The following is a 27,698-nucleotide window of genomic DNA, read 5'->3' as shown; positions in this document are numbered from 1 at the left end:
ACGCGCGCAGTGTCAGATATGATTTGTCGGATTGATTTGTTTTTTTGTCATGTTTGTGGATAGCAATTAACCGGTAAAGTGAGTTTTATAGGAAAATTACATGTATTTTAATAGACTACTTGATAATGTGGATTTTCCAAAATTATGAATACTAGCCTATATACATATAAAATTGTTATTTATTAACACTAGAACATGTGGTTCACCTATTTCCAGGAAATGTAACAAAATTAGCGATATCCCACGCATAATAATGAATCTAAATTAAGAGCAAGTACAATATAAGTACATGCCAATATATATAATGGCATGCATGTCACCACAAACACCATGACAGTTATGTGAAACCTATCACCATATTGCATGGCTTTAACTAAATCCAGGCCTTCAGGTCCTAAAACTTTTGAGCACGACTCTGAATCAACCAATCAAAAGACTGGATTTTGTGTTACTAGCACAAATTTTGTATACAGAATACTGAGTATAATAAAGTTTAATAACCAAGAGCCCAGATTGTTATATACATGTTGTTGTATACATGTATATGAATTTACAATTTATGAAAAAATGCTGATTTAAATTTATTTCTATTGCAGGTTCAGCTTCAAGTTCATCCATCACTTAGTGCTAAAGATGATGCCTTAGAGTATATAGAAAATTTGATACTGAATTTGTTGTCCAGCTTATGTGCATCACAGCCACACACAAAACAAGATGTGGAGGACAGAGTACACAAAAACTTCCCTGATCCCATCGATAAGTGGGCGATAAAGGAAGCACAAAATGCCATAAAAAAAGGAAATAGAAATAGTCCATTGGTGTTGCCTGTTGATAAGATTCATCAGCTCTTAGTCAGGGTATATATTTCATAATTTACATTTAAGGTGGTACCAAACACTTTCACTTCAATTAATTTGGCTCGTTTAACTTTCATAAAACTTTGCCAATGCATTTACTTTGACCCTTTAACAAAAATATAAAAATTTCTAAAAATTTTGAACCAACCGTTTTGTCAGAAAAATTACACTGGTTATATAGCAGTTTGACAAACACCAATTTTGATCATTGAGAAGCTTAATATTCCCTTTACAACACAACGTAATTAAAACGTTTAGCTGACTTTACAGAGTTATCTCCCTGTAGTGTTAGGTACCACCTTAAATTGGCAATAAAAAAAAGTACAGGGGCATTAAAACAGTATAGTAACATGGTGCTATCTGAATAGATTTTATCATAAAACTATACAAGATTTGGTGCTATGATTTTAAGGAAATTGTATTATTTCAGTTCCATTGTGCTATTTGAAAATACTGTTAGTTGTGATTTTTCACAATAAATTGTGTTTAAATATGTTTATCACCAATAGTAACCCTGTTTCTCTGTGATTCATATTAAACTGGATTTAACACAAGATTGCCATGTGTGTACTGGTAAATAAAAAAAGGTTTAATAATTTTTGGGAGAACTTAAAATGTCCTGTGCCTAACTGTTGTATAGTAGAACTAAGGTTGATCAGACTTAATATGCTGATGCATCATGGGATGGAGTTGTATCATATTGAACCCTATAATAGTAAAACATTGTCTGATTCATGTTCAGATGTATATCTTTTGTACTGTAGCACTTAGATTGACAAAACTTTGTATGCAAAAGCATCCTCGAATTGGAATGTGTCAAATATTGAAAACAGTTCACTCTGACCCTGACCATGGCCCCTATTTTAGTTATTTGTGTTCTGGGCTTATTTATTCACTTGAGAAATTTTTGTAACTAAACTAAGTCAAACAAATTGTGCAGTATTTTTGCTATTTTACTTTTATTGCCCATTGAGGAAGTGGTTTGTCAGCAAGGTTAGATCATTCAAGCTTTGACCTTAGACCCCATGAAATCTAATTGACCTTATACATGTAATTCAGCCGAAATGAAAGAGGAATGACCAACAAATATCAAATTACAATAAAATAAACTGGTGAACACCAAAAATACCAAAATGTCATAATGACATTGTCTGAATACTAAATATTACATGAGCAACTAAAATGCATAAACCTATAATGGTTTACTTTTAAAAATTGTTATTTGGATGGAGAGTTGTCTCATTGGCACTCATACCACATCTTCCTATATTTATGTACATGATATCGATGTACAGGCAGTAGAGCTTTAGTTTTATTAAAGATAAAAAAGATGATAAAGATGCAGAACCACTTGAAAAATAAGATGAAGATTTCTTTATAACATTATAAGTTAAATTCCTTTTAGATAGAGATTCCACTGTAAGTTTTAATTTAAAAAAGAATTAGAATATATCTCAAATTTCTCAAAAAGTTATATAAAACAAATCAAAACCTAATAAAAAAAAACACAATGCTTATTGCATTATTATTTTATCATGTAATGCGCAAGTACATTGAAGGACATTGAAGGACAAACTGATTGCTGGTAAAATTGCAATGTGGGCAGAATCAGGAAGGCAGTTTTATATTTAAAATACAATTTATGTTTAAAACAGGAAAAAATCATGGGTCATGTTGGTGTAATGGAAAGCTACATCTTTATTTTTTTCTATTTTAGGAAGTTCTTGGTTATAAGATAGACTTCCAGGTGACAGTGTACATTGTTGCTGTTCTTGAATATATTGCTGCTGATATATTAAAGGTAAGTAATGTAACATGCCATAATTTTCCATAAATATAAGAATTACAGAAAAAAACTTACTTTGTGAGAAAAACAAAATTACCATATTTGCAAAAATAAAAACTCGCATTCATGATTTAAGTATTGATTTCCCTTTATGAAATTTTTACTATCGCATTTATAAGATCTTGCAATTTTACCAGTAATCAGTTTTTCTCAATAATAAATGTATGTATTGATTTATGAGGATATATAGATATAGAAAGATGTGGTATGAGTGCCAATGAGCCATCTTTCCATCCAAGTAACAATTTATAAAAGTAAACCATTATAGGTCAAGGTACAGCCTTCAACACCAAGCCTTGGCTCACACCAAACAGCAAGCAATAAAAGGCCCCAAAAATAACTAGTGTAAAACCATTCAAACAAGAAAACCAATGTTCTAATAGTACAGTTACTAGCTATAGCTTCATAAGAAATTTGAATTTGAGTAACCTAAATTTTCCATAGAATATAACAAAGATTTGAAATATCTATAAACAATCTTAACTGTTTACCAAAAGGCAAGGAATTGACAAAAGTAATTATACGACCACAAAAAAATTTAGAGTCGTATATTGGTATCATGCCGTCGTTGTCCAAAGACAGTTGGTTTCCTGACAATAAGTAAATAAAAATCTATGAAAATTAAACACAAGGTTTATAACCACAAAAGGAAGATTGGGATTGAATTTGGTGTTTATGGTTCTAACAGCTTAGGAATAAGAAGCCCAAAATAAACCCAAATAAGCATTTTTCTAGTTTCTAGACAATAACTTGTGTTAAAGTGTATGGATCTCTATGAAATTATACCATAAATTTCCATACAACAAAGGGATGGTTAGGATTGGCTTTGGGGGGTAATTGCTCAAACTGTTTAGGAATTGGGGGCAAAAAAGGGGGAAAATCAAGGGTTTCCTGGTTAATGGACAATTAAGACAATTTAAAAGCAGTGTAAGAAAGGTAATCCTATCATATTTTTATGCCCCACCTACAATAGTAGAGGGGCATTATGTTTTCTGGTCTGTGGGTCTGTTTGTTCGTCCTTCTGTTCGAGGTAGTTTTTTATGAAGCTGAAGTCCAATCAACTTGAAACTTAGCACACTTGTTGCTTATGATATGATCTTTCTAATTTTAAAGCCAAATTAAACTTTTGACCCCAATTTCACGGTCCACTGAACATAGAAAATGAAAGTGGGAGTTTCTTGTTAAAGTTTTTTGGTCAAGGTAGTTTTTGATGAAGTTGAAGTCCAATGAACTTCAAACTTAGTACACATGTTCCCTATGGTATGATCTTTCTAATTTTAATGCCAAATTATATTTACCCAATTTCACGGTCCATTGAACATGGAAAATGATAGTGCGAGTGGGGCATCTGTGTACTTTGGACACATTCTTGTTATGACTTTTATGATTTATTTAAATGGGTAATTATGGTTGCATACTCCAATGGAAATTTGCATAAAGTGTATGACAATATCTTTTTTGGAAAAAGGGTGGGCTAACATGTGTCAATTATTTAATTACTATTCAAATTCAAACCTGTATCAAGTGCGAATATTTTGTCCAATTGCCCCTATGGTTCCGGGTTAGATATCTGCTGTTGTATCCAGCTGTGCTCGGCAAGGTAATTTATTTTAAAATAAAATATAATACCCTTTTAAAAAGCTTATATTTAAATTAAAAAGTTGAATGTGGTTAAAGCTTGCACTGTGTTCAATCTGCTTGCTGCCGGCTACTTGGAAACCCCTAGTCATGCTAGTAGCATAAAAAAACAATTGCCTTAAAGACCAAAAGAACACATGATTAGTTAATTTAGCCATTTTTATTTATCAATGATTCAATGTCAGATGAATAATTTTGTGTCAAAGATGCATCAAGATTGTAGAATGTGGTATCAACTATCCCAGGCATAGATTACCTTAGCCGTATTTGGCACAACTTTTTGGAAATTTGGATAATCAATGCTCTTCAATTTTGTACTTGTTTGACTTTATAAATATTTTGATATGAGTGTCACTGATGAGGAAATGCGCGTCTGACGTAGTAAATTGTAATCCTGGTACCTTTGATAACTAATAACAAATCGTTTTAAAATAATTTGAATTTAATTGCATTTCCTAGCTCTATTTTGTCAAAAATATTGAAATGATTAAATTATGAAGCAACAAAATTTCATGTAAACACAATATCCTAATGATGAGTTCTTGAACTTGAATGAATAAACTTTTTCAAGCACATATATATATGTGAAAAATTTAAGAATCAAGAGTATTTTTTTAAAAGATTATGAAAACTTTTATTTTTTATTTTTTGGCATCTTTGATTATTATTACCATTACAATTCATTCTTTCAATTTTTAAGAAAGTTAATAATTTCCATGATCAATATTTCCTTCCCATGACAAGATATAGGATATGACGAAATAATTTTATAAAGTAAATTTTTGCTTTGTCATGAGACAACCAAGACAACATCATCCTTCATATTTAATTGCTGGAAGACAATAAAAACAATTAATTTCTTACCTGGGAATTACCCCTTTAGCCTTCTCACATTTTCATTGATTGAGATACATGTTGTATTGTCTGACTGTGAAAAATCCATTGAGTTCTTCTCTGTCCAGTTTTCAGTGATTCATTTTTGAGTCATCGGCAGTTTCCTGTTGCTTTTTTCACAGGATGTCATATCTCTGTGTTATCAATAAACAAGTTTTGTTTTCCTTATTTGATCAAACAATAAGTGTTGATCAAATTGCGTGGGAGTTATATTTACTGTTATTGATTTATTTTAGATAATAAAAATATTTAAATTTTGGGGTCATTAAAATATTATTTTTATGTCAGCTTCTTATGCATCTTCCTGAAGACACATTTTTTTTGTTGAAAATGCAAAGAAAGTCCTATCCTCATATAGCATGGATAGGTCAAGGTTATTTTTTTAACAGTTTAAAAAAATTTAAGTCATGGCCATGAGACAGATCACATGAGGCAACATCTCATGAAATACTGGGAAAATCTTTTTTTCAAAAACTTATGACTTTTAAGACATTCTGTTGCAACTTCATCTTTATAAATATCAACTTTATATTGAACTACATGGTCATTCTGATAAAATACAGATTATAATTATTGTCTTTAGTATGTTTGGTATGTTTGCCACTGGACATTTACTAAATATGATACATGTACTTATAGGTAAAATAATTAAAAAAGTAAGAAATAAATATTTTGAGTAGCAACAAATTAGGTTGATTGTAAATTGTAAACACAAATTATTATTTTTTTTTTGGGGGGGGGGGGGGAGGGGGAGGGGTATTTGTTGTTTGTTTAGGTTTTTTTCTGCCTATTAGACTTTTACAAAAAATCTGAATTTAATATTCCATTGGGTAAAAAAATTTAACTGCATAATCACAATTCTATCAAAAAAAATACCTGTAAATTATATACAATTCTTTGTTTGAAAGTATAAATCCTTTGTTTCTCCCAAAAAATTATGTACCATAAATACTTTTTTATTGCAATAGTATTTTTACCAAAGGTAGTGGTTCTCTCTGGCATCTTCTGCTTACAAAAACTAACTGCGATGAAGATAGCAAATTAGTATTGAACATGGCGTTATACACCATCAATGAATCAATCAATATTGATAAAGTCCATCAGGGGACCAATATGCAAGACTTCTGAAAATGTAACAAACAAATAATTTGATAATAATTTGTGTTGTTTGCCTATTATACAGTGGATAAGATTTCATGCATATTGATGGAGTAATAAGAAACTTTATATGCAAGGAAACTTGCTCGTCTGTTAATTTTGCTTTATTTAAGAATTTTTAAGTACAGAATGTATGCATTAAGAAAAGTTTTTATTTTTATTTCAGTTGACAGGGAATTATGTACGGAACATTAAGCACAAGGAAATAACATCACAAGATATCAAAGTAGCAATATGTGCAGATCAGGTCAGTTATGATTTTTGCATTTATATGAATTAAGATATATAGTCTATGCAATGTGACAACAATCTTAAATAAATAATAAAACAATAATATGTCCCCAGGACACAGATGCCCCACTCGCATTTTCATTTTCTATGTTCAGTGGACCGTGAAATTGGGGTAAAAACTCTTATATTTGGCATTAAAATTAGAAAGATCATATCATAGGGAACATATGTACTAAGTTTTAAGTTGATTGGACTTCAACTTCATCAAAAACTACCTGGACCAAAAACTTTAACCTTAAGCGGGACGAACAGACATACGGACGAACGAACAGACAGACGGACAAACTGATGTACAGACATGAAAACATAATGCCCCTCTACTATCATAGGTGGGGCATAAAAAAATACCCACAAAAAGGACAGGACAATTGATGGGCAGCTAACTGTCTTCAGCAATAATTTCTTTTATGCATATATAGGGTATCAAATCTCAGATTGAATTGTCAGTCGTGATCCTTGCCAGCTTATAAATAAAATAAACAACCAAAAATCAACCATACACACCACATCACAAGTTTATTACATACATGTATGTACATTCTTATTTAAAATCTTGCAGTTAAAGCAGTGGAGGTTTGTTATATCAATATTGTGAAAAATTGAGTGAAAATGAGAACAATTAAATGTAGCTACAGTATCAAGAGAAAAGTCATTGTGCAAGATTTTAAATATTCTTATTGCTGGTACTTTTTATGCCCCACCTGCAATAGTAGAGGGGCATTATGTTTTTTTATCTGTGTGTCAGTTCGTCTGTTCGTCCATCCATTCCTTCATTTGTCTGTCTGCTTCAGGTTATAGTTTTTGGTCAAGGTAGTTTTTGATGAAATTGAAGTCCAATCAACTTGAAACTTAGTATACATGTTCCTTATGATATGTTCTTTCTAATTTAATGCCAAATTAGAGTTCTGACCCCAATTTCATGGTCCACTGAACATAGAAAATGATAGTGGGAGGCGGGCATCCCTGTACTAGGGACACATTCTTGTTTTAACCCAAAATTGATCTGCAACAGTTGTGATTATGGTCATGTTGTAGCCTTTAACTTTTAAGAATAATTTTATCTAATTGAGAGGTGCACATGACCTATTTTGACATGTATTAGTATTCGGGAAGTATGTCTGCAATAAGTTCTGACTTTTTCTTTTCCACAGGTACTGATGGATATGTTTTCCCAAGAGGAGGAGGTTTCCATGCCAGAGTTAGAGGAACCAATCAGACTGGAATCTCTTACTTACGAAGAAATTGTTAAAGATTTTATTTTTGAAGAGACTCAGTATATGAGAGACTTAAATATGATTATTAAAGTGTTCAGAGCTCCGTTTGTTAAGCATTTTCCAACAAGTAAGGTAAGTGTTTGAAAGTTCATACATATAGCATGTATAGAATAACTACATTTTAGTTTTTGATACTGATTTTTTTAACAAAAATATCAAGTTAGCTCTAGGGTGAGCTGATGTTCAAGCTCACGAAGTCAGTATGAAAAAATAAAATGCCATTATTCTCTATGTCTGCAATTTGTCTTAACAATATGCTTTTTGTCTGAGAATATGAAATAAAATGTTAGTTAATAAAACTATTTTTACTGTACAATAGATGTTTGTTTGTATGAATGAAGTCGCAAGCATTTCATTGACAAATTGAACTTTTTAATTTTAATAATTTTAAAATCTTTATGTTTACTTTAAATTGATGAATTAAATAAAACAAAATATTTGTTAAGCCTTACAATTAAATTAAATTCTGACAACAGTGCAAATATTTTCATTGATAATCCTTCATTCTTTTTTTATATAAAAATGTAATGGAAGACGGCAATTTTTTTAATTTTTTGGGGCAGAAAAGATTGAACTCAACACAAGTAAAGTGAAATTTCAGAACTTGTTAATTTAAATATATATATATGTACATTTTATATTGTAGGATTTAGACGTGATCTTCAGCAATATCTTGGACATATATGAGTTTACAGCAAATTTACTGAGTTCTGTGGAGGAACAAGTAGAACTAGCTGCAGAAAATGCCAAACCAGAAGTTGGAATTTGTTTTCAAGATATGGCTGAGGTAATTAATAACATCTTGTGCCTCAGTTGTTTCAAAGAAAAGATGTGAAGTCAAGTCTTTTGATTAAATGAAATCTATGATCACATTATTGATATTAGGATTTTTACATATTTTAGAGGGGATTACTTTTAATAATGTTATCATGTTGACTCTTGATTTACTTTTTTTTTTTTTTTTTTTTTCATATTGGCATTATTCTTTAGAAGCAGATGCTTTGTGATGGACAAACAAATAATTAGATTATATATCCTTATGTTGTTATTTTGCAAGTGATGATGATAATTGTGTCCTTATATAAAAACACAAACCATGGCCTCCTTTTGGGAAATCTCAGATATGGCTACATTATTGATGTCCCTTTTATGCAATCATTTTATTGTGTTCATGGGAAATTTTTATATGACCGACTGATGGGACATTAAGTTTTGACCTTGTCTGTACGTCCCAAAATTGGTTTCAGTTCTGTAATTATTATTCTATTAAATTAGCATAAAAGTTGTAATGAGTTGAAAATTATAATACATTACAACATATCTTAACACAATGCTGATATTTATCAATTACTGATAATAATTCAAATACATGCATGTTGCCAAATTCTGAGACTTCCAAAACTGACTCTAGTTTTGCTCTCTAAATTTGATCATCAGATAGGTAGTTCAACTGTATTATAGAGAGACATCTTATACACCCTGTCAAATGAATAATAATGTATTTTTAAGTGGGATATAATATTTACTTTTAGGCAGAAGAATTCAGCGTGTATGAGAAATATGTTGATGACATGTTAGCCCCTCATGGGAAAGAGAGACTCAACATATTGTTAAAAAGAGATGATCTCAGTAAAACATTAGAAGTAAGTCAAATTTGGATACATTGTTCTTTGCACATAAGATAATTTGCTTTGAAACCTTTTTATACATGTTATAAAAGAGTGGTGAAAACACATACAAAAAATACCATGTCAGAATTCATTACTATGTTATTATTTTCTGACATTTTTTTTTGCAACTTCTTAGCTTATTAATTTTTTTATCAATAAAAACATTTACATAATGAATTTTGCTATGATGAAACAGCTTGTTAAATTTGATTTAACTGTAGTTCACTTGAGCAGCGAAAAGTTATGAAAAATGTGATTGGCAGATTTTCCTCAATAGCTAGGAAACATTCGAATAATGCAACTGAAGCAAAATATCGGGATTTGATTAGGGCTATTCCAGAAAAAAATGTATGGGGGGGTTGGAAGGCACATTGTATTAATAATACATGGGTGATGGGTATCAGAGCAACTTTTCACACTTTAATGCACTTTAATTCTCAATTACAATTGTCTGGGTGGCGGGTGCTGACAAAAACTGCCTTCCAACCCCCCCCCCCCCCCCCCCCCCCCCATACATTTTGTTCTGGACTAGCCCTTAGAGTTTTCAAATAAAAATGTCTGTTGTAACAATGTGGCAAGAAGTATATCTTTATTTGTATTCTCTTTTTTAGGTTGAGGGGCATGGATTTAAAGATGCCATGAAATTTGTCTTGCCAAAACTTTTACTAGGACCCATTTATCATTGTTTACATTATTTTGAAGTCATAAAGGTATGTACTTTGTTTCTTTATTGTAAATCTCAGGTATTTTCTTTTACATTTGTATATATTTTAAGATCTATTTTTTCGCCATGTGGTCATACTTTCAACATTCTAAATTGTAGTGACTTACAAAAATTCACACTACCTAGGTTATATCAATTACAAATGAAATGCTTATTTGCTCATTCAAATGTTAGTTTTGGAAATTTGCATGTTTATGGATATCTAATGTTTTGCGATAGTCAGCATATAAGCCTATATTTATAGAAAATGTGTAATTCATTGAACATTAAAATTTGTAGTTCTCATTTATCTAGGAAATTTAAAGAAAAAGAGTATCTTTTGAATAAACAGAATCCACAGTAACAGATCAACTTTTTATATTTATCTATGTATATTGAGACAGTTGCATGCCTAAAATATTGCAATTTTTTCACATTTAAAATTTCACTTGTTTAATTATTTAAGGCTCTGATGACTGCCAGTTCAAGTGAAGAAGATGAAGATTGTTTTAAGCAGGCAGACGGCTTGTTGATGGCACTTAAAACAATGCTTGAAAGAAAATTCAGTGGAAATATGCCAAAGAAAAAGCCATGGTATGTGAGAGATAAATTTGACATAGAGATATGTTTCCTCTGTCTGTATTAAATTCAGAAAAAAAAACCAGTTTGATGGACAGCAACTTTACTAATTAATTAAAAGTCATTGGACCACCTAATGGACAGGGCCTCGAAAGAGTTTTCAAACTGATATGTACTGATAGCAATGCAACTTCAAACAAAATATCATTGATCTATCACAAGTGGTTCCTATCAACCTAATGCAGAAAACTGTATAGTAAAAATATTCCAATAAGCTCTTGCAGCAATATAGCCTTTTTGTGCTCATGCAGAGTAAAACAAACACCAATCAATCAATAACCACCATTGGAAAAGCAATCCCTTTGTCTTGCTTTCCATGTCTTAACGTCACTGGTGACAAAAAAAATGTATACCAGAAAAAGCAACAAGAATGTCCTAGATTCAAGGATTAAAGGCTAAGTAAAGATATAACTTAGCCCATGTTAATGCAGTTATGCAAGATTGTTCCCATAATCAAGGATCTCCCCTTAGTCATTGTGTATGGGATGCTGAAATTTTGACTAGTTTTACATCTTAGAGAGGAAATCGTATTGGAAAGATGCAATGTCAATGATTGTATTTAAACTTTGCACTAAAGATTGTTTTTGAGCTTAAAGAAATTTTGGTTTGTGAATGATATGCTGAAAATTTGAAATATGAAGAAAATGTTTGTTATTTTAGGGAAACATCATTACGATTACATGGCAGAACCGGGAGACAAGCAATAGTACAGAAAATGACAGAATTACAAAAGAGCATTGATGGATGGGAGGGAAAAGATATCTGGCAAAGTTGTAGTGAATTCATTTTAGGTAAGATTGTATTTTAGTTAGGGCTATTCCAGAAAAAAAATGTATGAGGGGGGTTGGAAGGCACAATATATTAATAATACATGGGTGATGGGTATCAGAGCAACTTTTCACACTGTAATGCATTATATTCTCAATTGCAATTGTCTGGGTGGCGGGTTCTGACAAAAACTGCCTGCCAACCCCCCAACCCCATACATTTTTTTCTGGAATAGCCCTTAGATTTAAATCTCAGAACAATAATATGGAGCATCTGTATATAAAAAAAGAGGTAAAAGATATCAAAGGACTATTAATGGCAAAAAGCGATAACAATGAAGAGGCAAACAACTATATAAAGGCAAAATTAATATAACATTTAGTTGTTTTAAGAAAGGAAAACAGTAGATTTGTAAACAAAAGGTTGCAACAGAAATGAATGAAAGCATATCCATTAAAAAAAATATTATTACTTATTATTAATGATATACTGTGCATAAACTTTCTTTGAATGAAAAACTAATTTGAAATAAATTTCCATAAAAAGTAAACCATCAGTAAAATATGTACATTGAGGTGTTGACTTGGAGTATTGCTAAGGAACAGTTTTGAGGGAGAATTTTATGCTTATTTTTGTGTTCAAAATTATTCCATAAAAATTCAAGATTACCAAGTTTGCTACATGTAAAATTTATTTCAACAGATGGTGTATTGAACAAGTTCTCTACAAGATCAAAAACTACAGAAAGATATGTGTTCTTATTTGACGGACTTATTGTTCTGTGTAAACAAAATATACGGAGATCTTCAGTCACAGGAGTACAACCAGAGTTTCGATTGAAAGAAAAATTCCAAATCAGGAAAATGGAAGTTGTTGATCGAGAAGATTCAGATGGTATGATATATATATATATATATATATATATATATATATATATAATATTGAAATTTATACTTTTTTCAGTAATATACCAAATCTTTTCAAAGTTTTGCAGAAGATATTTGAAAATTTGTAAAATTCAAATTGTTCATGCAGAACAGCTTGATTAATTTATTACCTTAAAAAGAAATTAAAGTTCTGCATGTGTAGCTTTGGTTTTTAGCAGGTTCAAAAACAAGGTTCATAAACAAGCTAAAGTTTAAATTTGATCAACTTCTAGAAGATTACATTTGGAAGATATTCTATGGTTTTAAATGATAACTATGTTATATTTCAATCAAGTTAAAAATAACATGAATAAGGTGTTTTAAAAACATATACAGGATTATGCAAAATATAGTACTATCATTCTATTCAAAAGTTATAATTAGTAAGCAATATCTCACAGTCAGTACAATATACATCTTATATTTATAGATTGCAAGCATGGATTTGAACTTCAGGCAAGAGATAGTCCCAGTCACTGTGTTCTTCTTATGGCTAAAACTGCTGAAGAAAAAAGTAATTGGATGGCAGCTTTGATATCTTTACAAACAAGAAGGTTAGTTAAATGGCTATAACCTAATGGATTATTGCTGATAGCATCTTTAGATTTTAAGGGGGTACCCAACACTTTAACTAAAATTAATTTGGCTCGTTTAATTTTCTTAAAATTTTGACAAAGTATTTACTTTGACCCTTTTACAAAAATATAAAAATTTCAAAACATTTGAACCAACTACAGTTATCTCCCTGTAGTGTTAGGTACCACCTTAAGGTGCAATATTCATATTCTGTTGTTTCCCTTGTTTAGTCGGTATGTCCATTAATGCGTCGCAAAATTAGTTTCTGTTCTCTGAGTTGAGTTTGCATGAACTAAATATTATAATCTTGTACACAGCGCTTATTAACACCTACCAGAGACAATGTTTGAATCACTTTTGCTGCTCTGGAGTTTGTGTTTGTAAATTGAAAAATTGTGGAATTTGCTGTATATTTACAAGTATCTGTGTTCAATGGATGCTTTCTTCATTTATTTTGAATTACTATTGGAGAAAGTGTCAATCTGTTCTTGACTGAAAGATATTTTTGTGATTGCATTGTTAGCAGGGTAGATAACTTTAGATATTTCAAAATGAAAAAAATGATGTAAAGAAAGGTTTTTTAAATTCAGTACCTTCAAGTATTTATTTATTCTAAAGTCATGTAACATAAAATACAGTTGAATTTAGAAATATTCTTTTGAAAGGGCTTATATATTCAGGGCTATTCCAGTAAAATTTACCTAGGAGGGGCGGAACGCCGACGATATTTTTTTCCATAGGTGGGGGGTTATCAACATAATTGTATTCTGGAGGGTGGTGGTCCCGATTTAAATTCATTTCTGTTGGTGGGGGGTTTCTGAATGATAGGTTAAACATATTGTTCCCCCTGTTATGAAGGAAGATTCTCCTGAAAAGGTCATCCGACTGCAAATAAAGTTGGCAGACCACTAATTTTAAGCGTCCGTTTGTGTTCTTGTCAAACCAGTGATCGGGAAGGACGTGCCCCCTGCGCCTATAGCGCATATTGACAAGAAATGGCGCATACAGTGACAAATGTAAGCGCCCACGTGGCGCACGATACTTTTCACTTCGTTTCGAAACGTTTAGATATCGTCAAATGAATTTCCGATCGTGTTCCATGCCGCCATGTGTGTGTACACAACTGTGTAATGTTCCTCCAATAATAGGAGCACCTATATATTTTTGGGACGTCTCGGATGTTTACCTATGATAATAGAACCATGCGATTTCACGTCTCGGGTGTTTTCCTATTGTAATAATAAAACCATGGGTCTAACTGATTACCCGAAAAACGTAATTAACCATCATTCATAATATATATTTTTTTTATAAACAACTTTAAATTTGTTAAATTTGGCTAGTACAGACGAGATTTAGCCCTTATAATAATCTCATTTAGTTTAGCTTGCTATTATTTCGATTGAAGAACCCCAAAGACTTTTAGGAATATAGTTTTTGTCTCCATAAAAGACGCTTAACTGTCCTTGTCATTTTTTGGTCTTTGGCTCATTTTGACATTTTGTAAACATGACTTCTTCAGCGATTTGTTGTTTTGTTCTATGAATTAATGGTACTCTATACTGTTATTCTTGTCATTGGATGAAGATATAATGATACAAGAAGTGCAGAGGAATTGCCTGAAACGTCCTCTGATACGGAACGTCTGGAATAAGTATGGTATCGATGAAGACCCAAATTTTTATGTAAAAAAAACCAACATGAACATGAACAAGGTACCAGTTTAAACATTGTAAATAAAGGTTAACTTAAATATTGTTGCGGTTGGAAGAAGTTATTGTATATTCATTGAAATTGAAATGGCAGAATTTGCTGTACTTAAATCTCTTTCCTTGCAAAGAATATGTCCTTAATAAGGTGGACTGGCCAATTCTTTGCAATTTTTGTCCCAAATAATATTTTATTGCATACAGTTTATAACAACTTCAAGTACCCTTTCCCTTGTATACCGTCTCCCCACAAAAAAATATGTGTGGGTGACATCCAAACTATGCGGTCCATAAAAAAATATTTATATTTGGCACAGACAATTAGATTTTTATTGCGCATGTTGCGTGGGTGGTATTGAAGGAAAACAAGAGGCTCTCAAGAGCCTGAATCGCTCACCTGAATTTTTTTGGTTTAATCTCTCATCAATGATTATTTTGGCTTTTCAATTTATTTAAATGTTCTTTAAATCGTCCTATTCTCTTCAAAAGCCAAAAAAAAAATCAATTTCTCCTATGTTCTATTTTAGCCATAGGAGCTATGTTTCTTGACATACAAGGAAATGAAATATAAAATTTATACTAGATACTCTGAAACTCTGAAACTCATTTAGCCTAAGTTTGGCTGAAATTGATACAGCAGTTTCAAAGGAGAAGATTTTTTAAAGTAAGTCAACATGATGACCAAATTGTGAAAAAAGTTTTTAAAGGGCAATAACTCCTTAAGAGGTCAATTGACAATTTTGGTCAAATTGACTTATTTGTAATTCTTACTTTGCTGATCATTTTTGCTGTTTACAGTTTATCTTTTTCTATAATAATATTCAAGATAATGACCAAAAACTGCAAAATTTCCTTAAAATTACCAATTAAGTGGCAGCAACCCAACAATGGTTTGTTTGATTCATCTGAAAATTTCAGGGCTGATAGATCTTGACCTAATGAACATTTTTACCCCATGTCAGATTTGCTCTAAATGCTTTCGTTTTTGAGATATAAGCCAAAAACTGCATTTGACCCCTATGTTCTATTTTAAGTAACGGCGGCCATGTTTTTTGACGGATCAAAAATCTAAGCACACACTTTGTGCAGGATACTCTAAGGAACAATCATGCTAAGTTTCATCCAAATCCATTCAGCAGTTTCAGAGGAGAAGATTTTTTAAAGTTAGCAAATATGATGAACAAATTGTGAAAAATTGCCATTAAAGGACAATAACCCCTTAAGGGGTCAATTGACAATTTTGGTCATATTAACTTATTTGTAGATCTTACTTTGCTGATCATTTTTGCTGTTTACAGTTTATCTTTATCTATAATAATATTCAAGATAATGACCAAAAACTGAAAAATTTCATTAAATTTACCAATTAAGTGGCAGCAACCCAACAATGGTTTGTTTGATTCATCTGAAAATTTCAGGGCTGATAGATCTTGACCTAATGAACATTTTAACCCTTGTCAGATTTGCTCTAAATGCTTTCGTTTTTGAGATATAAGCCAAAAACTGCATTTGACCCCTATGTTCTATTTTAAGTAACGGCGGCCATGTTTTTTGACGGATCAAAAATCGAAGCGCACACTTTGTGCAGGATACTCTAAGGAACAATCATGCTAAGTTTCATTCAAATCCATTCAGTAGTTTCAGAGGAGAAGATGTTTGAAAAATTGTTAACGACGACAGACGACGACGACGACGACGACGGACGCCAAGTGATAAGAAAAGCTCACATGGCCTTTTAGGCCAGGTGAGCTAAAAATGGCCTAATTTTTGCGGAAAAATATGGCCTTGTTAAACAGGAGAGTATATCATCTTCCTCAACATTTGCCTATTGAAAAAAAAAAATGTATATAAGAAATACAAAAAATAAAAAAAGAATTACATTGTGCCTACCAAAAATATTTTATGGCTCAAACTAAACTCTGAAACATCAAATGGTTGGTGCCAACCAGTTTCCACACCTGAAGAATATGTCGTACCTGAAAATGTTATTGACAGTTTCAGTGTTCTCCCCAGGATTTTTTTAAGGCGCAAAATTCAAGGGCGTGTAACTCTTTTTTTTTTAGGTGAACTTTTGTGATCTGAAGCAATCAGTCATTAATCAATGACATGCAATATGAATTATAATGCTTTGTGTTATGTGTTTGATAATGCAGAGTATTTAATAATGAATTACAAGAATATATATATATGAAATAAATTGATTTTAAACACAAAAGTTATTTATACACATGTAAGTCAAAATATAAATATTCATCTCTGTACTCTCTGCTTCTTCTAGGGATAATTTTTCAAGATAGTGTTATTTTGTTGGACAGTCTGTTCCTCAATTTTGTCTTTATCCTCTTTAGGGTTAAAACCCCCTCTCACAATAACTTTTGCTTATACCCCCTTTAACATTTGTAAGCCATGAAAACTCAGTCAGCCACTTGTTATTGAAACCAGAAACATGGTGCTTGCTGTTATCACTTGCTAAAACTTTAGCTATGTTGGGATTAGGAGAAGCAATGACATCTGCTTATACTGACAGTGAAGAGGAAGGTGTATTCCCCTTTTCATTAGAAGTCATTAGCGGCTGGGGAAAAAAACTTCTACTTCCATCATCTGCCTTTTGCTTAGAAGTCACTCTTGTTATTTGCAGAGAACATGTTCATTCAGAATTAATAAAATCGAATATGGTTAAGATATTTGATCATATTTGGTATACAACTTTTTAAAACAAAAATATGTTAATGAACAGCTGACACGTTTCCGTAGTTTTACATTACGCTTCAATTCCGTGTGTATTATTGTTAAAACCTATCTCTGGCAGGTAGATATAAACGAAACTTTGCAAGTTTTTTAAAGTTAAGACCATTGAAATTATCAACTAGTGACATTATATAGAAGCTACAGCAATTCCGTACCCGTGTTGATTGTCACATATTTACCGACGAACGGAATTTTACAATCGATGTTCAATGATCATTTTATTTCTAAAAACACGACAGTTTGAGACAATTTACCTTGCAAGTAACATTTTTTCACTTTATATTAAAATAAATCACTTCTCTTTATCTTTAATCAAAGTTTATTTTATTTTTTTCAATTACAAATACTCTCATTCATAATTTTCATCGTAAATATCTTTTTACAATCGATGTTCAATGATCATTTTATTTCTAAAAACACGACAGTTTGAGACAATTTACCTTGCAAGTAACATTTTTTCACTTTATATTAAAATAAATCACTTCTCTTTATCTTTAATCAAAGTTTATTTTATTTTTTTCAATTACAAATACTCTCATTCATAATTTTCATCGTAAATATCTTTAGCAATGTGTATTCAAATTTATCACGTGTATTCATCACGTTCATTGGTCGTGTTAAAATAGATTCTTCTTCTCGACCAATAAAAAAATTCGTTATTTAAATGGTCAAGTGATCACACACACAAGGCGTAAATACAAGGCCTCTCAGCGGTGATCAGCAACTTGACAATTTTAACCAACATTTATAATGAAAATGTGAAAATTAACAAGTATTAAGGGACAGCGGACAATTAAGACGCTGCGGGATCTTTGAAAATATTATGAAGGCGCTGCGGTACCGCAGCGTCATATCAGGCCTGGGGAGAACACTGAGTTTTAAAAATAAAATGGGCCATAATTAAAATCGCACCCCCCTTTTTCGGTCACTGTGAGCTATTGCCGTCATGTTGCATCTGTCGTCTGCTGCTCCATAACATTGTTACATGTTTCATTTTATATTTTAATAGCAACATAGCTAGTATAAAAAAGAAGATGTGGTATGATTGCCATTGAGACCAGAGGCGGATTTAGGGGGGGGCCAGGGGGTCCCCCTTTTTGGATGCACTGAAATAGATAAACCAACAAATTTTACATTTATTTGACAGGATGCAACATTTTTGTATACTTTAAAAAACTAGCTAACTTTTATTTTTTTTCTCTAGGTAGGGGGTCTTGGAAGAAAATACATGTTCTAGGTGGGGGTGTTTTTTTTTAATCTTTTCCATAGGTGGGGGGTAAAAAAATAAGTGGCGTTCCACCCTCCCTGGATAATTTTTACTGGAATAGCCCTCATTTAAGATTTCACTGTTATTGATATTTTCAAGGGAGATAATTTAATATTATTCTTTATCATTTTCAAGGGAGATAATTTAATATTATTCTTTAGGTTCAAAACAAGGAAAAATAAGAAGCAGTGTTTATCACGTTAACCATTTTGATCAATCAACAACCATGATAACAAGGGCATAAATCTACATGTCTATAGCTATCACATGTGGACAGTAAATAAATTGGAAATATACTTTTTAAGTTTCAATTAGCAGCCAAACAGTGAAACCAGTTCGTAAAGGGAAGAAAATTATGTTCCTTTTATGAACAGGTGCCCTTTATACAGAGGTTCTTTTTCAAGCTTTGTGCATGTATGTTAATAGTGACTTTGTTGAGAGAGGTTTGCATGTTTATTTGTTGCTTAAAAGTATACTAATAAAACATGAAAAATTGAAGATATGAATATTTTGTCTTTGCAGTATGTTGGAGAGACGATTAGACAGTATTCTGAGAGAAGAGGACCTTATGCAGCCCTTACAACTGCCTCCTCCACAAATCTACAGGTAACAGATATACAACAGATTCATTTATTTTCATTGAATGGAGAAACATTTTTTTTCTTCATTGTTTTGTATGAGTCTTCATACAAGTTTATAGAAAATTTGCACTTGATAAAAATTGAACTTGTGATTCACCTGTACTCACAAAATCAGCAAAAATTCATGAAAAATTGGTAAATTACCTATTAATAATGAATCATCAGGAAGAAAACAAAAAGTATGTTGTTGTGAGCAGCAGGAAGTTATTTTTTTTTTCATCTTTTCAAAATCTAATGCATTCTGGATAATATTTTCAAAAGCATACGATTTGATTGGCTTACAACATCCAAAACAATTGGAATTCGACCAATAAAGTGACTGTTTTCACTTTGGGGTTCAAGCAATGTTATTACCCATGGTCCTTTAAATTTTGAAACCCTGAACTAAAATAACATGCAACAACAACTAACACACTTAACTTTTTAAATAGATTTGGTGAAAAAGATTCAGAATCTAACATTGTGATGGAAGATAAAGAAAAAAGACATAATCCAACAGAAAGTCCATTAATCAAAGGTGGAACACTGCTGAAATTGATAGAACGGTTAACATACCATATGTATGCTGAACCTAAGTTTGTTCGGACATTCCTAACTACATACAGATCATTCTGTTCTCCTCATGAACTCCTAGATCTTCTTGTTGAAAGGTAATATAAATAATTTGTGTTAGAAAATGTGAAAGGAAATATTCAATCCTTTGACATATAGATAGATGTGTCTTTGACTTTTTTTGTCCAAATATTAAAGCTAATTTGACAAAGTTGAAAATGCAAGACGTAGCATGACGTTGATGGTGGTTTCAGCTGCTGCAGAGCTAGAAATGTATAAGTTAGTGTTGAGGTCAGATTTAGCATTTCAACATTTTATTCTTTCAAAATTGCAAAGATAGAGACATATTCCTGTGTCAACAGTTTATTTAAGGATGAAAACTGGGATATGTTTAAAATCAAGCAATCAAGCACATTTCAAGTATGGCAAGTTTTAGCCTTTTAGATGTATTTTTTTATCAGGTCTGAACTCTTAAAGCAATTATACAGACTAAAGTGTTCTCCCTAGGCTGTTTTAGCATTGCAGTACTGCGACGCTATATTTTCTTCCCGTGACTCTATAATAATTTCCGCGACGCTATAATTATTTTCAGGATGTAATTTTTCTCGTTTCTATATGGCAAAGCCATGTCCTAAATTTTGAACTTTCATCTAATTACAGCTTATGATCATAAAAAAATATTGTAATCCCTTCAAGTCGGACAATAGAGGCACTTTAGAGTGATTAAATAGGTGTTAATTGCCCTTTGGGTGATAACTGTTTGGATAAGAATACCCCAAGTTGTCACTTGTGACATAAATAATACCATGTGGTGGTCTGCAATCGCAAATTTGGACAAGGAGAAAAAGTAATCACAAAACCACAAAAAAAATCGAAATATGTTTGCAAAATGAAAATTCAAAGAAACAAACATTTTTTCTCTTTTAAAAAGAGGTTGAGTCTTATCTTTTTATGACTTTCAAAATATTAGTATTACTTTCTATCTCTTCCTATTATCTTTTGTAAATCGAGAGCGAAAACTTAGATTTTGAGCTAAATAAGTTTTGTACTTTCTTTAGAAAATGATTAGAATTGGCTTTAGTTTATGTTTTATCTATTTAATGCATTAAAAACGCCATATTCATTCCCAATCTCTTGTCAAACATTGTTTATTTTCGTATTTTCATTGCCTTCGGCGGCCATTTAATATTTTAGTGTAAATTACTGATCAGAACCAGACCAGATATGACAAAAGTCCGCATTTTACGATAATAATTACATATGCACAAATGGCACAGTAGACAGAAAACTAAGCATTAACATACTATTTGTTAAGATAACTTTGATAAAAAGAAACAACTGGGACCATGAACCAATATATTTCATAGACATGATAAAGAAAGTTTTTTAATTTAAATTTTATTGCTATATGATACTTTCTCTTCCTTTTTTTTTTTAAGGAACAGTGGTTTTTCCTACATATTTAGTGCAATTGTATCTATACAGGTTGCACTATAATAAACCATTCATTCACATTTAGCTGGGTAGGTAGGGTAACTGAGGAACCACACATATATTTTTATTTGGCGAAAACAAATAATTCTGGAACTATAAATAAATATAAAAAACTTAAACTGAAAATACTGTTATCATGGTTATAGTTTAATTGTATTCTCAGTTATGAATTCAACAATATGACTCAAAGAATAGGGTGGAATAGAATATGTTATTCACCAAATAAGGGTCTATAGCATACAAACAATATAATACATTTTGTAATAAACAATAACGTATATAGCATAAAGGAAATAGAGCATTGTCACGACGCAACAAATAACATTGAAAAAAATACAATTTATTTTTTTACGCCAAATGTGATGCTATCCAAAATTTCTGGGGAGAACACTGCAGACTAACAGCTTTTAATTTTCTGATACAAAACAAATTCTTACATTTGCATTTAGAAAAATTTGGAATGTTTTTATTAGAAGATCATTTTTGATGGTGTTCTTTTCATTATTTGAGAAATATTTTATATTTCTTGAATTAACAACATATTTTTGAAATGTCTTTTTAGGTTTACTATTCCTGAAAGCCATATAAATCAAACTGAGTCCAAAGATAATGAAGATGTGAAGATTCAGAGCAGAAACGACATGCTGAAAAGATTCCGAAAAGAATATGTTAAACCTGTTCAATTCAGGTAATGTCATAATTATGAGAAAAATTATTCTTGTAAATGTAATATAAATTCACTTTATTAATTGGGTAATATTCACAGTGGGCATTGTTCATGTTGTTGTATAATTGAAATTTTAATGGATGGACAGAATAGAATTTCCTTGTATGCAGTTTTGTTAAATCTATGGAATTACCATTTGTTTCTCCTTCAGCAAAAATTGGAACATGTGCACTCAAAAAATTAAGAAGCCACATTATGAGTGGGAATTGATGACAGATGTCTTTGACTTAGCTTTTTACTCCCCCTCTTAAAAACAAGAAAATAACAAAAAAACAAAAATATAGGTTTCAATTTCAGATAAAAAATAGAGTGTTCTTGCTGTATTGATTAATACAAATTACTTTTGTCCATTTCATTACAGCTAAGTTTTGATTTTAAACATTTTTATTTTTTATTTTTAGAGTTGTAAATGTATTACGACATTGGGTTGATCACCATTATTATGACTTTGAGCGTGACATTACATTAATTCATAAACTGAAGGAGTTTCTTGGTAATGTGAAGGGAAAAGCCATGAAAAAAATGGCAGAATCCATAATTAAAGTCATTCACAGACGAGTAAGTATTTTATATAAAAATAAGGCCCCCTATTCAATTGATTCCGGAAAACCCCTTAGTAAATGCATGTCTTTTCCAAAATGGCTTGTGAAGTCTTTAAAACTTTTGTGAGAGACAGGATTTTTTTGTCTACCATTATAGCACTAAGTTACTAATAATGGCTTAAGTTTTTTGAGTGATAATAAAAAAAGCCTTTTTTTGGGGTAAAGATTGCATGAAATACAATTAAAACCGTATGTTAATGAATTGATATCTAAATCTTCCAATGCTTATCACTTCCTTTTTGATACACAAAATATAGTGCATTGATCATAACATTCTATACATCTTATCCATGAACATTTACAGAAATTTATCAATGTAAATATATGCTCAGATAACTTTTGCAAGGTGCAGGAATCTTAGATCTGTTCTAAAAATATATATGATGTCGTTGTTAAAGTCATCTTTAAAAATTGGAATTATCTCCCATTTTCCAGAATTGTAACTTAATCAACTACAATCAGTGCTTTATTGACATGCAATATTTAATTTTACTTCCCACTGATAAATTAACGCAATCAAACATTTATAACAAAGTATTTTTTATGCCCCACCTACAATAGAAGAGGGGCATTATGTTTTCTGGTCTGTGGGTCCGTTTGTCCCGCTTTTACCCCAATTTTATGGTCCACTGAACATACCACTGAACATAGAAAATGATAGTGCGAGTGGGGCATCCATGTACTTGGGACACATTCTTGTTTTTCTCTTCTTTTGACTGTTTCAACAAAGCCTTTCTATTTTCAGTTTGAGAGTATGAGTACAGAAAGGGAGTTAACTCTCCAAAAACAGCCACCTCCAGTGGAATGGCATATAACTAAAAAGAGAGAAGAGTTTCATTTAATGACGGTTTGTGACTTCTTTAAATGTGATACTAAAAGCAATAGATATTATTCTAAAAATATTTGTCAAAAAAAAAGAAAGACTAAATATCACCAAATGACAATTTAAAGAAAATTTCAATTTTAAACTACAATTCATATCATCAATTGTTTTAAATAAATAGTAACAATAACACCAAATCCTTATAAAGTTTTAAAAAAGTTTATATTTTAGGATAGATGCTTATAACATTGTATTGTAACTGTATGTAAAAAAAAAGTTGTTTGTATCTATGTATCTATGCAAATCAATATTCTTTTGCCTTATTCATGTATACTCTGTATGCCCCTTGTGGGCCCTTAATTGGAAATAAAATATGTTCTGTTCTGTTCTGTTCTGTTCTATAACAATGAACTTACAGCCAAATGCAAATCACCTTGCAAAAAGTCCATACACATTGTCTATAATCAAACGTGAGACAAGAATGTTTGCAGATGTTTTTATAATTGAAAATTGCAAAGAAAAAGGCATTATAAAACTTGCACTTTAATTTTTTGCATTATTTGTATACAGTGCCTTACTGAAATTCCAATAAATAATCTCACAGGTCTTTTATTTCTCAAAAAATCTTAATAATAAAAGTGCGCAAAATTTCTGATTTTGGAAGTATTTAGACTAAAACCGTACAACTTAAAGAAAACATTTACAGACTAAATTTGTCAACACTTGTCAGAGATATAAGTTTTACAATCACATCTTTTATTTTTAGCTTCATCCTATAGAGATAGCTCGACAGATTACATTGTTAGAATTTGATTTGTACAGAGCTGTTCAGCCATCAGAATTGGTAGGCTGTGCGTGGATGAAACAAACCAAACATAAAAATGCTCCAAATCTTCTAAAAATGATCAGCTTTACAAATAATGTAAGTAAAATAAATGTAAATGTTACTGAAAAAGCTACTTATATCAAATTTGGGAGTTGCATATTGCATGGTAAGAAATAGGGAGAAGAGATCAAAGAGATCAATGATAAATCTGAAATTTGGTAAAAGGTTTTAAGGATACTGATTAAGGCTTTAGCTGGCCCCTGAACAAAAATGTATACTAGTTCAGTGGTAATGGACATTATACTTAACTCTGAAATATATAAAAGAAACTAAAGATGTTTATATGATGGAAGGCTAAGTGATACAATTGATTTGTTGTTGTTTGTTTAATGTCCAGGGTATTAAAAAAATTCTTACCATGGGAATTGAAATAGCTGACTCACTTGTTTCTTATAAATTTGTAAACATCAACACCATGGCTCTTGGACATAAAACTTCACTCAGTACAAAATTTATGTTAGGAACACCAAATCCTACATATTGATGGGTTAAACTCTTGAGTCTAAAAAAGATAATTTAACTCCAAAAAATTTATGTTAGGAACACCAAATCCTACATATTGATGGGTTAAACTCTTGAGTCTAAAAAAGATAATTTAACTCCAAAAGATTTATGTTAGGAACACCAAATCCTACATATTGATGGGTTAAACTCTTGAGTCTAAAAAAGATAATTTAACTCCAAAAGATTTATGTTAGGAATACCAAATCCTACATATTGATGGGTTAAACTCTTCAGTCTAAAAAAGATAATTTAACTCCAAAAAACTTATGTTAGGAACACCAAATCCTACATATGGATGGGTTAAACTCTTCAGTCTAAAAAAGATAATTTAACTCCAAAGTTTTATTACCACCCATCCTGATCATCACATCAACTGGGAAAACAGGTGTTTGAATTTAAATTTATTTATATTTCAGTTTACGTTTTCTTTGGAGAAGTGTATTATTGAATCAGAAAATTTAGAAGAAAGAGTTGCTGTTGTACATAGAATTATAGAAATTTTGTTAATATTTCAAGAACTGAACAATTTTAATGGTGTTCTAGAAGTGGTTAGTGCAATAAATTCTGCTCCGGTTTACAGACTGGAGAAAACTTTTGAGGTGAGTGTGGTCATTGTACTTTTGATCGCCATCCATTGTTGTTTTTATAAAGCATTTCCCTTATAAGTTATAGCATTTTTGTCGAGCCTGCAACTTTTGTTGCAGAAAGCTCGACATAGGGATAGTGATCCGGCGGCTACGGCGGCGGCGTTAGCTCACTTCTTAAAAGCTTTATATTTTAGAAGGTGGAAGACCTGGATGCTTCATACTTTGTATATAGATGCTTCATGTTACGAAGTTTCTGTCAGTCACATGTCCAATGTCCTTGACCTCATTTTCATGGTTCAGTGACCACTTGAAAAAAAAGTTCAAATTTTTTGTAATGTTGAATTCTCTCTTATTATAAGTAATAGGATAACTATATTTGATATGTGCGTACCTTGCAAGGTCCTCGTGTCTGTCAGACAGTTTTCACTTGACCTCGACCTCATTTCATGGATCAGTGAACAAGGTTAAGTTTTGGTGGTCAAGTCCATATCTCAGATACTATAAGCAATAGGGCTAGTATATTCGGTGTATGGAAGGACTGTAAGGTGTACATGTCCAACTGGCAGGTGTCATCTGACCTTGACCTCATTTTCATGGTTCAGTGGTTATAGTTAAATTTTTGTGTTTTGGTCTGTTTTTCTCATACCATATGCAATAGGTCTACTATATTTGTTGTATGGAATGATTGTTAAGTGTACATGTCTAGCGGGCAGATGTCATGTGACCTTGACCTCATTTTCATTGTTCAGTGGTCAAAGTTAAGTTTTTGAGTTTTGATCTTTTTATCTGCCGTAGGTCAACTATATTTGGTGTATGGAAATATTTTATGATCTTTATGTCAGTCGAGCAGGTTTTATTTAACCGTGACCTCATTTTCACAGTTCATTGCACAGTGTTAAGTTTTTGTGTTTTGGTCTATTTTTCTTAAACTATAAGTAATGTGTCAACTATATATGTTGTATAGAAGCATTGTTAGCTGTACCTGTCTGCCTGGCATGGTTCATCTGACCTGGACCTCTTTTTCAAGGTTCATTGGTCTTTGTTTAGTTATCTTGGTTAATGTTAAGTTTATGTGACAGTTGTAATAAAGCTTAGCTTTATACTTAGGACTATCAACATAATATCAATGATTAGTATAGAAGGCGAGACATTTCAGCGTGTGCACTCTTGTTCAGAATTAAATGTCAGATTTTCTAGTGAATTCAATGAAAAAAACATTGTTTTCTTGCTTTTTGGGGTAATTCCAATAGAATGGCAGCTGCAAAACTTTACAAAGATAACCTAAGGAATGAATGAAAAATTTGGAATCTAATTTCAGAAATTAATTAAGGTATGTATGGTTGTTGCGACTTCAAGAAATGCTATCAAAATTGAAAATGTAACTTTATTTATGCGAATTCAATAATTATAAATGCAAAAATTTCTGAATTATTATAAGCATGAGGATGTATAAAGAAATATACAAGACTGCAAATGTAGTTATTTCTTCAAACCTGTACCACTTTTTCATGATACATATATATTGTTGTTTAGTGTTTTTCCAAGATTTCAATAAGAGAAAGGTGTATTGGCGGTTTATGTCACTTAAATTGGCATGAAAGATTAAAAAGAGTAGATAGAATCACATCAATAAAGATGCACTTTTAACAACTAAATTGGTATAGATACCGAAATTGAAGCTGACCTTGAATATAAAAAACACTGCACACAATTTTGAAATGAAAAGATGGATTGATGGATTGATTGATTGATTGATCAATTGGATTGATCAATTCATTGATAGATTGATTGATTGGAATGCTTGGCCCTGTGGATTAGAATGTGAAGTTCACAGAGTACTATGATCATCATACTGTGGACTTGTTTAGGCTTGTTGCAGTATTTTCGTAGATTGAAGAAAATTTTGTTTTCATGGATA

At 31.4% G+C, this 27,698-nt stretch overlaps 1 protein-coding gene across 1 annotated transcript in view; it reads left to right on the top strand.

The window, feature by feature from the left end:
• LOC139516188 (son of sevenless homolog 2-like) overlaps positions 1–27,698 on the top strand; it is a 45,078-nt gene that overhangs the window by 5,292 nt on the left and 12,088 nt on the right. The window contains exons 2-19 of the mRNA XM_071306098.1: positions 597–857; positions 2,575–2,658; positions 6,560–6,640; positions 7,836–8,030; positions 8,605–8,745; positions 9,491–9,601; positions 10,240–10,338; positions 10,798–10,925; positions 11,631–11,761; positions 12,441–12,632; positions 13,095–13,218; positions 19,487–19,570; positions 20,037–20,255; positions 22,214–22,339; positions 22,780–22,936; positions 23,726–23,827; positions 24,570–24,725; positions 25,610–25,792. Coding sequence (XP_071162199.1) covers positions 597–857; positions 2,575–2,658; positions 6,560–6,640; positions 7,836–8,030; positions 8,605–8,745; positions 9,491–9,601; positions 10,240–10,338; positions 10,798–10,925; positions 11,631–11,761; positions 12,441–12,632; positions 13,095–13,218; positions 19,487–19,570; positions 20,037–20,255; positions 22,214–22,339; positions 22,780–22,936; positions 23,726–23,827; positions 24,570–24,725; positions 25,610–25,792 — 2,574 coding nt within the window. The remainder of the gene's footprint in view (positions 1–596; positions 858–2,574; positions 2,659–6,559; positions 6,641–7,835; positions 8,031–8,604; positions 8,746–9,490; positions 9,602–10,239; positions 10,339–10,797; positions 10,926–11,630; positions 11,762–12,440; positions 12,633–13,094; positions 13,219–19,486; positions 19,571–20,036; positions 20,256–22,213; positions 22,340–22,779; positions 22,937–23,725; positions 23,828–24,569; positions 24,726–25,609; positions 25,793–27,698) is intronic.

The sequence above is a fragment of the Mytilus edulis genome, chromosome 3, assembly GCF_963676685.1.
Source record: "Mytilus edulis chromosome 3, xbMytEdul2.2, whole genome shotgun sequence".
NCBI lineage: Eukaryota > Metazoa > Mollusca > Bivalvia > Mytilida > Mytilidae > Mytilus > Mytilus edulis.
This window is presented reverse-complemented; position numbering and strand designations above follow the sequence as displayed.